We start from the raw sequence: 13,308 nt of genomic DNA, 5'->3' as shown, positions 1-13,308 counted from the left end.
CTGAGGCACATCCTCTGCACCCCCACCGTGGCCCTGTTTTCCTCCCAGCCCTCCCCATCTGCCCTTTCCAGCAGGGGAGAGGGAGGCCTGTGGGGAAGGAACACCTGCTCACGGGCACCTGCTACACAGGGCGGGGGGGAAGAAATCTGGCTCTGAAAGTAGATTCCAGGCGTTCCCAATACCAGCCCCCCACCCCTTACAGCTCTGGGACCTTGGGCAAACTACTTGCCTGTCTGTGCACTGCCTTCCTGATCTACAGAACCGGTGAATTAGGACCCAGCTCTTAGGCAGGGAGGCCTAAGTGAAACGCAGTGTGAAGAATTTTCTATGTGGTGAATGTTCAACAAGTGATGGTTTTTTTTTTTTTTTTTTTTTTTTTTTGAGACGGAGTCTCGCTTTGTCGCCCAGGCTGGAGTGCAGTGGCACCATCTCAGCTCACTGCAAGCTCCGCCTCCTGGGTTCATGTCATTCTCCTGCCTCAGCCTCCTAGTAGCTGGAACTACAGGTGTACACCACCACGCCCGGCTAATTTTTTGTATTTTTAGTAGAGACGGGGTTTCACCATGTTAGCCAGGATGGTCTCGATCTCCTGACCTCGTGATCCGCCTGCCTCGGCCTCCCAAAGTGCTAGGATTACAGGCGTGAGCCACCGCACCTAGCATGATGGTTATTATTATTGCAAACACCACCTCACTGGCCAAGCACTGTGCCCAGTGCTCCTACATCCTGGCTAGGTTTCAGCCACGCCCTGGCCAGCAAGGCAGGGATGTCAAGTCCATTCCACGAAGGAGGTAAGTGGGGCACTGAGGCTGCAGGGGACTGCCGCTTCTCCTCGCCACCCGTGGCTCAGGCCTCTCCCACTCTCCTGGAGAGTGGTGGGGGCCCAGGATGCAGAGTGAGGGAGCTGCAGATCTGGAATGCGCCAGGCCCAGCCTGGAGTGCCCAGCATGGCCTTGAAGATGGAGGTGGAGGTGGCGATCAAGGGAAGTAACAGGCTGCAGGGATAGGGATGCACCTAAGCCCAGGTGTCAGCTGATCTCACAAGGCGAAGGAACCTTCGCTTTTCTTCTGCTCATTGCACTCCCCCAGTGCAGGTGGAAAGGAAGGAACTCCATTTTCTGAGGTCTTCCTATGTGACAGGAGAGTGCAGAGCAGGGAGCTTTGATATTACACTCATTCCCAGCAACTCCAAGAGCTGGTGTTACTGCCCGGAGTCCATGTCAGTCCAAGATGAGGCAGCTGGGATTGTCCAGGGAACTGGCACAGTCCCCTCTCCACCACCCTTGCACTGGAGTTGAGGCCCATCTGCCCAACGCAATAGTGGGTATGGTTGAATCAATGGGCAAAGTCAATTTAGGATCACAAAGACCCTGGGCTAAACACCTGAACCTGAAGCTTTACCCCAGCCATCTCTACTTAAATCCCTTGGCTTATACACAGGTCACACAGTGCACAACCCACACAACTGCACACAGCAGCCCTGATCATCCTCACTGATCATCCTCAGAGGAGAAGTCTTTGAACCAGAGCTGTGGATTCTACCTTCCTGAGCTCTGGGACCACAATCCCTTCCTTCTCCAGGACTCCAGGTGTCCTGGTGTTAAAACAAATCCACATTACTGGGGCCTGATGGTCTCCTCTGCCTTCTGCCTTGCATCTTTGGCAGCTAAATGCCTTGGAGTGGCCTACATGCAGGGTCCTTTGCCTCCCACTCTCATGAGCTCTGGGCTTCCCTCCGAGTGATTCCCCCAAGAGCACTCCCCAGTTCCGTGTCTTCTCACTGCTCCTGGGCATTCGGTGACCACTATAATCTCTGTGCTGAGGGACCACCACAGGGATCCTCCCACTTCTCCCCTTCTCCCTCCTCCTGGCTCAAGCCATGACCCGAGGCATCAGCTTAGTGCCCTGCCTACTTCAGTCCAGTCGTGTGGGTGAATCTCCTCAGCTGCTCTCCCTCCTCCGTGTCTCAGGGAGGCCGGAGGAAGCTCACCCAGAGAGAGCCTGAAGGTGGTCAGACTGCTCAGAGGGGCCTCCAGGGGGCTGCCCAGAAGCCTTGGTGGGGTGGAGGTGGTACAGGAATCCTCATGCCTTTGGCTTCTCCTCCCCACTGGACTTGTCATCCCAGCCCCACCCCAATTCCTCACCAGCCTGTAACTCACCCCTCTCCCTGCCCCTCAGCCAAAAGTGACATGTGAGAGAGAGGTCCATGACACATTTTGTCTGGCCTGCCATACTTTTTGAAAGTTTCATTTAGGTGCTATCATTTAAAAACCAGAAGGTTTCACTTAAGAATCCAGCATTCTAGTTTCTTTTGAAAAATCAGAAGATCTGGCAACACTAGGCCCACATTCCAGCACGGCGACCACCAGCTAGACGGTGCTGGCTGTTCCCTCTGTGGGGCTTGTGCTCTGGTTTCCGGAGTTCTAACCCTCCCAGGCCCAGCTGCCACCTACGCCAACTGCGTGGCCCCTGCGCTGTGTCTTTGCACAAGGCGGCGCAGCAGGAAGGAACAAAATCAGGACTGATGAGAGGTTGTCCTGTTCAGCCCTCCCCACTGCCCACAGGCCTTGGCACGTGAAGGAGGCCAGAGTAGGGTGAGCAGGAAGGCAGCGGGGATCCTGGTCAGGACACACCCCAGCCTCCCTCTGATCACTGTGCACGGCTAGCAGCGTCCCAGGCACCCCACGTGTCCTGGCCCAGCTCAAGCCTGCCTTGGCGGCCAGCTGGCTGCAACTGAGGAGCTTGCTGTCTTGGTTGTGGCCACCCCACATCCTGTCGGAGCTGGGCCTGGGACCTGAGGCCTTGTCCTGAGCCTTAGCAACGTGGCCTGCAGGTACAGGCTTCCTCATTGTCCATCTAACTCAGCTGAATGTGCACCAGGGCGTGGCGGTCTTGTCACAGTCCAACATGATGTTGAGGACAGTACAGGGGGCCCCGCCCACGGACAGGGCAGTGCGGGAATCCACATGGTACTTCACAGTGTTCAGGCCTCCCTCCCTGTCCACCTTGAACTGCTCCTGGGAAGGAAGGGAGGAAAGAGCACGGACTCAGGGCTGCATGAGTACCAGCTACCCACCGACCCCACAGCCTCGCCATCAGAGGCCCTGTGGTCCCCACTGGAGGGGAAGAACCCAGAGCTCAAAGCAGTGAAGCCTCTGGCCCAGGGCTGTGCCCCACTAGGAAGCAGGAGAGCCGGGATCTCCTGTTGGATGCATATGCCTCCTAGAGAAGGGGCTGTTTGAGGGCAGGATCCTTGCATCCCAGGTGTGGCTCCCCAACCCCACTCTGCCAGCCTGCATGGACCCTGAGGTCTGGGCTGACCCACAGTGCCCAGGGTGCCCACAGCAGCCACCAGAGCAGGGCACAGTGCCCAAAAAGAATGCCTGTCGACTGACCTGGGCCAAGCAGGGAAGGATGGGGCTGTTTGGGCCAAGGAGAACTTGGTGAAAGCTCGGGCCTGCTGGCTCCCCACATCACCACCTATTCGTCCCCGATGAGGAGCCCTGCCAGCACCTGTTTTTGAGCCGCGATGCGCTTCTGGTCCCTCTTCCGCCAGGCTGGGTCATGCAGGTGGTGAAACGTCTTGTACCCCGTTGTGATTCCCGAGGGGCGGAAAAGCTAGGGAGGTCCAAGGAAGTCAGGGTCAGGCTGCCCTTCCTGGAGCCCCAGCCCTCACCACCAGCTCCTCTGAGGTCCCACAGGCAGGGGCCTGCACTCCCAGCCTGCAGGAGAGGAGACTGGGGCCCACAGGGCAAGGAACTGGCTAGATGACCACGCAGGGCAGGGTTAGGGCAGGGATCAGAACCAGGGCCATCTCGAGACCCCGGGAGCTTCATCTGAGGAAACAGAAGAGAATCTCTGGGCAGCCACCATAGCTGAGGTGGTGGCAGGGCCCCGGGGAACCTCACCTGCAGCCCAGCTCCTTTAATGCGCCGGTAGAACTCATCGTCCTCGCGGCCCCAGCCCCAGAAGCGGTTGGACATCCCGTTGCACTGACACAGAGACAAGCAGCATCACTCGGCCCGTCCTCCCGGGGGGCCTTTGGTCTCCTACTGCTTGGGAGTGCCCCTCTCCCCGGGCGGTTCTGAATAAGCACCAGGTGCTTACAGGCTCCTCCACCTCTGCAGTGCTGGGGGCGGCAGGAAGCAGTACATCCCAGTCCCTCTCCCGTTCTCATGGGGCCTTGAACCTGTGTGAGATGCTCACCTTCTCAGAAATGTCTGGCTGGCCCGAGGGGATCTCCTTAGGGAACTATCGATGGGCAGAAGCACCAGCTCCTCCTTGATTTCTGCTTCCCCCATTTCCCTTTCCCCTGGTGGCCCTGCCCTCATCTCTTCCTGTGTGTGTGTGAGAGGGGTAGCTGGGTTCCATGACACACACCCATTCTTGTACCTGGCTCAGCGGCTTCATTTACATAAAGCTGGCTCCTGCCATGGCCTGGAGAGGAAGAGACCCAGGCCTGAGCCACCTGGTTCTTCCTGCCTGCCCGTCCACCAGCCAGTGACTGGCTCAGGGGTGGGCTCAGCACTCAAGCTGGCCAATCAAGAGCCAGTGCAGCTCACTGCCGGACTCCTGCCTGAGCTATGAGGGAAGGGCCCCATTTCCCACCAGGCTGGGGCCCAGATGGATACAGACTGCAGTGACAACCACCATCTTGCCAATAAACCCAGTGTAGGGAAGGCAGAGCTGAGAGATGGACAGAGAAATAGGGTCCTGGTGACACTGTCTGAGAGGTGGGCAAGCTGCACCTGAACTGCCCCCTACACTCGTCAATGTTAAGGGCCACTAACTCCCCAGGTTTCTGAAGCCAGCTTGCAAGTGGTTCTGCCGCTGCAGCTGACTGGCTCGCCTGCTCCTCGCACTCTGGCTGCTCGTAGGTTCCCCTGCTAGGCCTGGGCAGGGCTCCATCTGCTGGGCCCCAGAGGCACTATCCCATCCTGCCCACCGCCTGCAGCCCAGCGGGAGCTCCTGACTCTGAGCAGAGCGGGCTGTCAGGGCCTCACCAGCTGGTAGTGCTGCTTGGAGAGCAGCAGGATGCCGCCGACATAAGTCTTGTAGTGGTAGAGAGGGTGGAGCTCCGGGGAGGCCACGTGGAAGGGCCCAGCCTCAGGAAAGCCATAGTCCAGCTCCTCGTTGAGAGGGAGCAGGTCAACGTCATGCATGGCAATGTAGTCCGTGCTGTTGCTGCTCTCCAGGAAGCCCACGTTGATAAGCGCCGCCCGGTTGAACCTGTGCAGGGCGGCCAAGGCTGGGCAAGGGCAGCACACGGGCTCACTGCCTGGGGCTCAGCACCCACCTGGGGGTCCCCGTGGTACCTATGCTGCCCTCTGGCCCAGCACTGACTTTATTCAGCCTGTGGAGCTGTCCCCTCCACTCATTGCACAAATATTTACTAGGCACCTACTATGTGCCAGAAACCATTCAAAGCACTGGAGGTACAGCAGTGAGAAACCAGGCCCTGCTCTCAAGGAACTGAGATTCCAATAGAAGGAAACAGAAACAAGCAAGCAAACACAAAGCGAGGCTGGGAGTGGTTAGTGCTGGGGGAAAAGCAAAGCAGGCGAGGAGGGTGATCTTGCTGGGGTGGAGGTGGCTCTTGTCCTCGATGGGGCTGTCAGGGAGGGCCAGGGGAATTGAGTGACAGAAACCTGAAGGCCTGAAGAGATGACCCACCAGGCAGTGGGTGCCTAGGGCTCTGCATGGGGGAGACAGCACTGCCACAGCAGGAGGCAGGAGCAGACAGCAGGCAGCTGGGCAGGGCGAGGGTGGAGAAGGGGATGTTGGGGGTGACACAGTGACTGCACGAGGCCCAAGGGCCACTGAAGGACAGGGCTTTGACTCGGGTGAGATGGGGTGCCATGGGGGCTCTAAGCAGGGGTGGGGCGTGCTGTGACTTATGTCTGGATAGGACCGCCCTAGCTGTTGTGCTGGAAGAGACTGTTGGAGCAGGGGTGAAAGCAGGGAGACCAGCTGGGAGGCTATGGCAATAATTTAGGCGAGACCCCGAAAGATGAAGATGGCCTAGCTCAGGAGGTGGCAGTGGCAACAGTGAGAAGCGGCAGATTCTAGATGGATTTTGCTGACGAATAGGATGTGGTGTATGACAGAGAAGGAGCGGCTAAGGATGACCACAGGGCTTTTGGGCTTGAGCAATGGGAGCAAAGAGCCTCCATGCCCGTGGGGAAGAGGGCAGAGCTACAGGTCTGGGGCAGGGCAGGCCACCAGCAATTCAGCTGTGATCATGAAAGCTTGCAGTAGCTCTGAGGCCACCACATGGAGGGACTGTGTAGATGGCTGGGCTGGTGAGCCTGGAGTTCAAGAGAGAGGTCTGGGCTGGAAAGAGCCTCAGGAATCATCAGAGTAGAGAAGGGGTTTAATGCTGGGAGATGACATGAGATGCCCCAAGGAACACCTGGAGTTAGAAAAGGGGGGCTGCTGAAGCACTGAGCCCAGAGAAGCCCCGATAGTGAGAGCTTGGGGAGACAAGCAGAATCCACAGACACAGAGGCCCAGCTGGTGCAGAGGGAGGACCAGAGGGTGCTGCCCCAAGCAGGGGCATTTTATGAAAGAAGATGCTGCTGGCAGGTCCACAGGATGAGGGCCCAGCACGGCCTCTGGACCAACAGAGTGGAGATGGCTGGTGACCTCAGTGAGAGCTGCTCTGTGCTACGGTGGGTGTAGGAGTCTGAGCGGAAGGAGTTCAAGAGAGACAAGGAGAAAGAACGGGAAGGAGGTCTGCCAGAAAGCAGAGAAGGGTGACAGCCTCGAGGGATGTGGGATCCAGGGAGTCTTTTTCCTTTGAGAGAGGAGCCACTTCAGTGGGTGTGCTCACGTGTACGCTCCAGGAGAGGAACGCTGATCGAGAGGGAGAGGAAGGGGCCAGCTGTGGAGTGGGGGAAACACTGAGGGGTGGGGATGGTGGAGAGTCAGCTCAGACAGAAGCTGGGACAGCCCTGAGTCCCTGTGCACAGAGGCTGGGAGGTGAGTTGTGGAGGGAACTGGGGAAAGTTCTCTTCCATTTCAATCTGTGTGGCCGCCTCATGTGTTGTCTTTTCTCTCCACACCCTCCAGTGCCCAGGCATAGGTGTGGGACAGACAGCTGGAGTAAGTCAGGCTGGGATTATCCCAGGAGCAACGGGCCAGAGGCTTGAGGGAGTATGCCAGGCCAGGGAGGATTTTAATGGCAGACCTTGGACTCCAGGTTGGGTAAGGAGGAAGTAAGGACAAGGAGGGTGGCAGGGAAAAGGTGGGGGGATCTGAGGATCCGGATCAAGTGGACTTGAAAAGGTGGAAGATCAGGCTGGTGGGCTAAGAATCCATCTTCCAGTGGGAGTTACCTAGAGAGAAAGGAGGTGGGGGCTGGAGGGTGAGATGCCAAGCTGTGGTCAAGGAAGGGAGCACTTTTTGGTAAGGGCAGGGATTTTAGGATAACGCCAGACTCTGGGCAACTTTAAAGCCGTGGCCTTGACCCTCCCTTTCCCTAATCCCCGGGCCAGTCCCCAGGGAGTCCTGTCTGGACTTCCTCCACAGCACCTCTCTCTACCCACCCCCCACCACGCCATCAAGCCACTGTCACTGCAGACCACAGCAGTGACCACCTAACTGGTCTCCCTGCTTCTCCTCTTGCCCTGGTATAATCCATTCCACATACAGCAGCCACAGTGAGCTTTTCAAAATGGAAATTAGATCAGGGCCCTCTCCAAAGATTCCCGTCACACCCAATGAGAGGGGTCTGCCACCTCCCGCCCTCCCGCCCCTGCCCCAGGTGACCTCTCATGGGCCCTGAGAAGCCTGAGCCTGGGAGGGGGTGTCGAGAGGGGAGAGGGCGGGGGCAGGCGCTACCTGAAGTGGTCCACCTGGTTGAGTACATAGATGTGGTGCTGGATCTTCTTCCTGCTCAGGAAGCGGTGCATGTGGGGCACAAAGACCAGGAGCTCCTCGAAGCGTTCGCGGAAGGGCACCAGCACTGCCAAGCGGTGGGGACCCCAGGATGCGTCTTCTTCCCACTGCTCAGGGGGTGGCTCTGGGGGGCAGGCCCGAGGAGGGCCCGAGGTCTCCTGCCCTTGTCCCCTGGCTGCCCGGCCCACATCACCAGAGCAGCTGAGCTGCAGCCAGAGCAGGGAGAAGCAGCCCAGTAAGAGACAGGCCACGAAGAGGTGGAAGACGGAGCATTTCCGAGGGAGGCTGCCGGAGAGCAACCTGGACCTGAGACAAGAGCAGGGACAGGGTCAGAAGGGCAGGGCAGGGCTGGCCCTCTGACAGACACTTTCTCTGGCCTCCCCACGAGGAGGCTGCACATAACTGGTCTACCCCAAGCACCTGGGAATTAGTACGAAAGCAACTTTAATGTTTTTGCTCATGCCACCACCATGCATCAGAATTCTGCTTACCTCTCTAGATCCAACCCATGCCACCCGCTCCTGGGAAGCCCTCTGAACCACTCCCAGGTCCCAGAGCTGCCCCAGCTCCTCCATGCTCTCTTACTTCCTGTGACTAAGTCCTGGTCAGAGCTGCTCAGGACAGGGATGAGGAGGCTCCTGTCACTTGTATGTGCTCCTCCCCACGACAGTGGCTCAACGTCCTGAGCCAATGACAGGAGTCCCCACCTTAGAGATGCAACCCACTGCTTTCCAAACCCACTCCCCTACAGATCCACCCCAGCAGAAACCGTGGCTCCATCCTGCTTCCCAGAATGACCAAAGGCCACCCAGACACGGGTGTGTGCTGGCATTAGTTCAGGTAAAATGACCGATGTTTACTCTGGGAAGATCACACCTGCCCCCGAAGCAATGCAAGGCCCAAACTGCCAGTGGCAGTTCACTGAATGAGCCTCAAACCTTTAGTCCAAGAGGCAGCTCATATAAAAGACGGAGACAGAGAGGGAAAGAAAGATGAGGGCTGGGTACAGCACAGGCACTGATTTCAGAAACCGGAAAAACCGCAGCTGAACATCATAGACACTGGGGTGATGCCAGGAGACAGTCTTTGGTTAGCAAATACAAAGAAACAGAATTCACCAGATTCATTTGCCCCTCCTCTGGAAATTCCTGAGTATGCTGAGAGAGGGGCTGAGGAATCCAGGAAGGGGGAAGCTTCCTCGTACTCCCCCTACCTTCTCCCCAAAATAATCTGCAAAGGAATCCACTTCACAATCTTAATTTAAGAGTCAGCGATTAACTATCAGGTCTTATAAATTCTATCTCAAGGCCGGGCGCAGTGGCTCATGCCTGTAATCCCAGCACTTTGGGAGCTCAAGACCAGCCTGGCAAATATGGTAACACCCTGTCTCTACTAAAAATACAAAAATTAGCTGGGTCTGGTGGTGGGCACCTGTAGTCCCAGTTACTTGGGAGGCTGAGGCAGAAGAATCGCTTGAACCCGGGAGGTGGAGGTTGCAGTGAGCTGAGATCACACCACTGCATTCCAGCCTGGGCAACAGAGTGAGACTCCGTCTCATAAATAAATAAACAAATAAATAAACAAATTCTATCTCCTAAGTCCGCCTCCAATCCTTCCTCACTCATCTGTTCCTTGCCCTGCTCAGACCCCTCCAATCTTCTGAATGACCCTCCTCTGTTTGCCAGACAAAGGCCAAGCCCTTTGGCCCGACAGTCAAAGCCCTCCGTGACCTGGCCCCAACTCCAGGAGCTCCCAAGCCTTCGTCCCATGTTCTCAAGCTAGGCGCCTCGGAGCTTCTCCACTTGCTATTTTCCTTCCTGCTCCAGCCCTCACACAGCCCGCTCCTTCTGCCTGAAATGTCCGTTATCTGCCTGAGGCCCCCTGTTGATCCTTCAGAGCCAAACTCCAATGTCATAGCCAGCACTGCCCCCTGGCCCCATAACACTCCCCCTTTTGTATTCCCACGGCATCTTACTTCCTACTTTTTTGTGACGCCTTGTGTCCTTGCTTCTCAGGCCATGTCAGATTCATATCTGTGGCACAGCAAGCACAGGCCAGACAGCAGAGAGCTTGCCAAGTGAGTTACAGAAAGGGTTAAAGCAGTCAGGGCATGCCTTAAGTCACACGCTAAAGCCAGACTAACTCCTCCCTTTTTCTAGAGAAACAACTGCCAACCTGGAAGCCAGTAGCCTTGAAGCCAGGCCCAGGTTCCACATGCAGCTAAGAGGTGGCCTGGTAGGATACCCCCCAGGGCTTCTGACTTACCCCCCATTATCCTGTGGTGGTGGATTCAGCCGGGGAGGCGCATAGCCCAGTCCTGAGAGTGGCCTGGGAAGGCTGGAACCTCTACAGATTCTCCCTTGCCCTCTGGGCTTTTTCTGGGGGCAGGGTAGATTCTGGAGAGATGGACATGGGGTGATATCCCTTCAGGAAAACAAGCAGTGACTATTATCCAGGCGAACGGCGTGGACTGGGCACTCCAAGCACTTTCACACGCTATTCCCTCGGCCCTGCTCCCCTCTCCTATGAGGAGTACATCCCCACAGGCGTTATCCTGTGCTCTAAGGGCACAAACCGCTGAGCAACTGAATTGAACCCAGAGTCCCAATTCCTCAGGACAGTGGACACTGAGAACAGTTGCTCCTGGTGCCCCCAGGTGGCAAACTCCAGATTTGCAATCCCAGCGGTTCCCAGGCCCAGGCCACCCTGACTCTGAGGGGCAGTTCAGAAGAGGCTTTGTCTCCCTCATCAATCACTGCCCAAGGCTAGTAAGAGGCGGATTCAAACCCAGGCAGGCTGGCTCCAGAACCTACACTCCATAGCTACACTAGCCTGCATCAGTTGCGTGGATCTTTGCACCACCCCTGTGTCAAAAGCACAGAACTGACTATCAGTAAATTTCTCTGGGAACAGTTACGGAAAGGGATCAGGAAATAGAAATGCTCCTCTATTACCTTTCCTTTCTTGTCTCATACAAACCTTCGTACTACAAGGTCTGAATCCTCAGCTGCTCTGGTTACAGCACCTCAAAACTGCAAACGTAACTGGAAGACAACTGGCACCTCCTCTTGTGCCAGGCAGTGCCATGGTCTTTACATGGATGCTCTCCTTTAATCCTCACACAGCCCTGCAGAGTCAATATTGTGACAACTGTCTCAGCAATGGAAAGGCTGCGGTCAGAAAGATGCAGGGGTCTCTGCTCACACAATTAACGAGGACTCCTGCCCAGGTCAAACTCTAATCCATGCTTTCTATTATATTCCTGTCTTCTCCTTTCAACACCAAGTCTGAAAAACCCCCAGAAGTAAAAGTTGTGCCCACTAAATTCCAGACCTTTTTTTTTTTTGAGACGGAGCTCTGTCGCCCCAGGCTGGAGTGCAGTGGCGCTGATCTCGCTCACTGCAAGCTCCTCCCAGGTTCATGCCATTCTCCTGCCTCTTGCCTCCCCGGTAGCTGGGATCAGGCGCTCACTCGGCTAATTTTTCTATATTTAGTAGAGACGGGGTTTCACGGTGTTAGCTGTGGATAATCTCTGGATCTCCTGGACTCGATCCGCCTCGCCTCCCCAAAGTGCTGGGATTACAGGCATGGAGCCACCGCTACCGCCACCCTCTCTGTAGGGAATCTTATGGCACCTGACAAACTTAAGACACATGAAGGAAATGAGGTGTCATTCACTGGGAGGAGATCCTGTCATGTGTTAGGTGAGAAGACTTGCAGGGACACATCTCAAGCGCCCCCCAAATGGAGGCAGTCAAATCGCTTTCCTCATTCTGCTTTAGTGAGAAACATCATTAGCTAAGGTGTGGGCCAAGCTCCCATCTTTCACGTAGGGCCAATACAGCTGCACAGGAAACGGACTAACGGGTGTATGAGGAGTGTCTAGTACGTGCCAGGCAGTGACCAGCCAGGCAGAGCACGGAGCTTCTCTGGTGGGTTCTGCTGGCGGCCTGCGAAGGATGGGGGGGGAGCGTTAAGGAGGGAGGGTAGGGTCTGAGGCTATATGGATGTGATGAAGGAGGCAGAGACCCGAGAAACGGAATAAATGCCCTCAGGGATCAGAGACAGATTGAGAAACACAAATCCATGGTGAGAGGTCAGCGGAGTCAGAGACCCGCATGCAGACAGAGGGAGGCTGGTGGAGACACAGACACAACGAAACACATAATCAGAGAGACCAGCAAAGAGGGGATCAGAAACTCACAAAGGGAAGTCAATGGAGACACACAGACCCACGGGCGCGGGGGAAGGTGCTGGAGGAAGAACCAGTGCAGCGGTGAGGCAGAGAGGGGGCGGGGAATGGCGGAAGGCGGGAGAGGCAAAGACCCACACCGACAGACAGAAACCGGAACAGGGCGCCAGGGACCCACACGCCCTCACAGAGACCCGCAGACGTGGAGACGTGACGGCCTCGGGCTCCCAGATTCCGCGGGCGGCCGAGAAAGGAGCGGCGCCCGGGAGGACACGGCCCGGGCCGGCCGCCGCCGCTCACCTGCCGTCCTCCCAGGGCAGCTGCGCCGCTTTCCTCCGCGAGGGGAACATCGTGCGGGGAGGCGGCGGCGCATGGGGCAGGGGCTCGCAGCCCGGCCGGCCCGGCCTCCCGGGCCTACGCGGCGCCTCCGCCTCCCGCTCCGCCCAGACCCGTCCGCCCCGCCCCCCGGTCCGCCGGGTCCGCTGCTCCGGCCGCGCCGCCCGCTCCCGGAGCCGCCGCCTCCAAGGTTCTGCTTGCGAGCAGCGTGGGCGGGCCTCCCTCGCCAGGCGGCTCCTTCCTAGCAGCCCTGAGACCCGCCTGACAGCCCGAGAAACTGACGCCCAGACGCCTAGGGCCTCCCAAGTCAATGGGCTGGGACTGGACCTAAAAGTCTAGACTTCCAAACCAGCGCTCGGGGAGAATCTGCATCTCCGTCCTCTTCCCGAGAGGAGGCGGGAGCGTCCGAGGGTCCCCGTCTCGGCCCAGGCGGCGCGTTCTCCTCCGCACAAGCTTGGAGGGGCAAAGCCAAGCTCATGCCTCGGCGCTGAGTTCAGCTGACAGCCCGAGCAGACGTTAGGAGCCGAGTTCTGAAGGCAAGTTGACTGAATTTGAAACTCGACTCTGCCAATTCAGCTGTGTTTTGAGCAAGCCACATCTCTGCATCTGTTTCCTCACCTGGGTATATCCATGGCTCCTATCCCATATGGTAGCTGTGGGGATTCAAGGGGAAAGTGCAAACACTTGTACAGCGCTAGGCACACAGTTCAACGCCATATAAATGACAGCTGTCATTCAGGAAAAGGGTACTTTGGTGGAGCTGAGAACTGAAGAAGGGAATAGGAGACTGAGTTCCCATATCTGCCCCGTCACCGTGGGAATTTAACCATCCCCCTCATCCCAAACCCCTCCCCACCCCTCCTGCTAGCCTCCTACCTTGG

The 13,308-nt window shown here is 57.2% G+C and overlaps 1 protein-coding gene across 1 annotated transcript; it reads right to left on the bottom strand.

The window, feature by feature from the left end:
- Positions 1 to 2,219: 2,219 nt before the first annotated feature.
- On the bottom strand, positions 2,220 to 12,545 carry B4GALT7 (beta-1,4-galactosyltransferase 7). Its single transcript, XM_003900601.5, has 6 exons — positions 12,392 to 12,545; positions 7,843 to 8,205; positions 5,004 to 5,229; positions 3,909 to 3,992; positions 3,514 to 3,618; positions 2,220 to 3,017 (listed from the first exon to the last, which is right to left on the bottom strand). Exons 1-6 carry the CDS (start codon positions 12,439 to 12,441, stop codon positions 2,862 to 2,864), a joined length of 984 nt encoding a protein of 327 aa, XP_003900650.1. The 5' UTR covers positions 12,442 to 12,545; the 3' UTR covers positions 2,220 to 2,861.
- Positions 12,546 to 13,308: the final 763 nt, after the last annotated feature.

This window comes from Papio anubis, chromosome 5, assembly GCF_008728515.1.
Source record: "Papio anubis isolate 15944 chromosome 5, Panubis1.0, whole genome shotgun sequence".
NCBI lineage: Eukaryota > Metazoa > Chordata > Mammalia > Primates > Cercopithecidae > Papio > Papio anubis.
The sequence above is the reverse complement of the archived record's forward strand: the minus strand, read 5'-3'. Positions and strand labels throughout refer to the sequence as shown.

Bases quoted from the DNA above. Each gene is read 5' to 3' on its own strand.
- B4GALT7 (XM_003900601.5), bottom strand. From the start codon at position 12,441: ATGTTCCCCTCGCGGAGGAAAGCGGCGCAGCTGCCCTGGGAGGACGGC. The intron at 5,230-7,842 runs GTAGCGCCTGCC...CGCCCTGCACAG, and splicing joins AACCAGGTGGACCACTTCAG to GTTCAACCGGGCGGCGCTTA. The intron at 3,018-3,513 runs GTGCTGGCAGGG...CTTCCTTCCCAG, and splicing joins GCATCGCGGCTCAAAAACAG to GAGCAGTTCAAGGTGGACAG.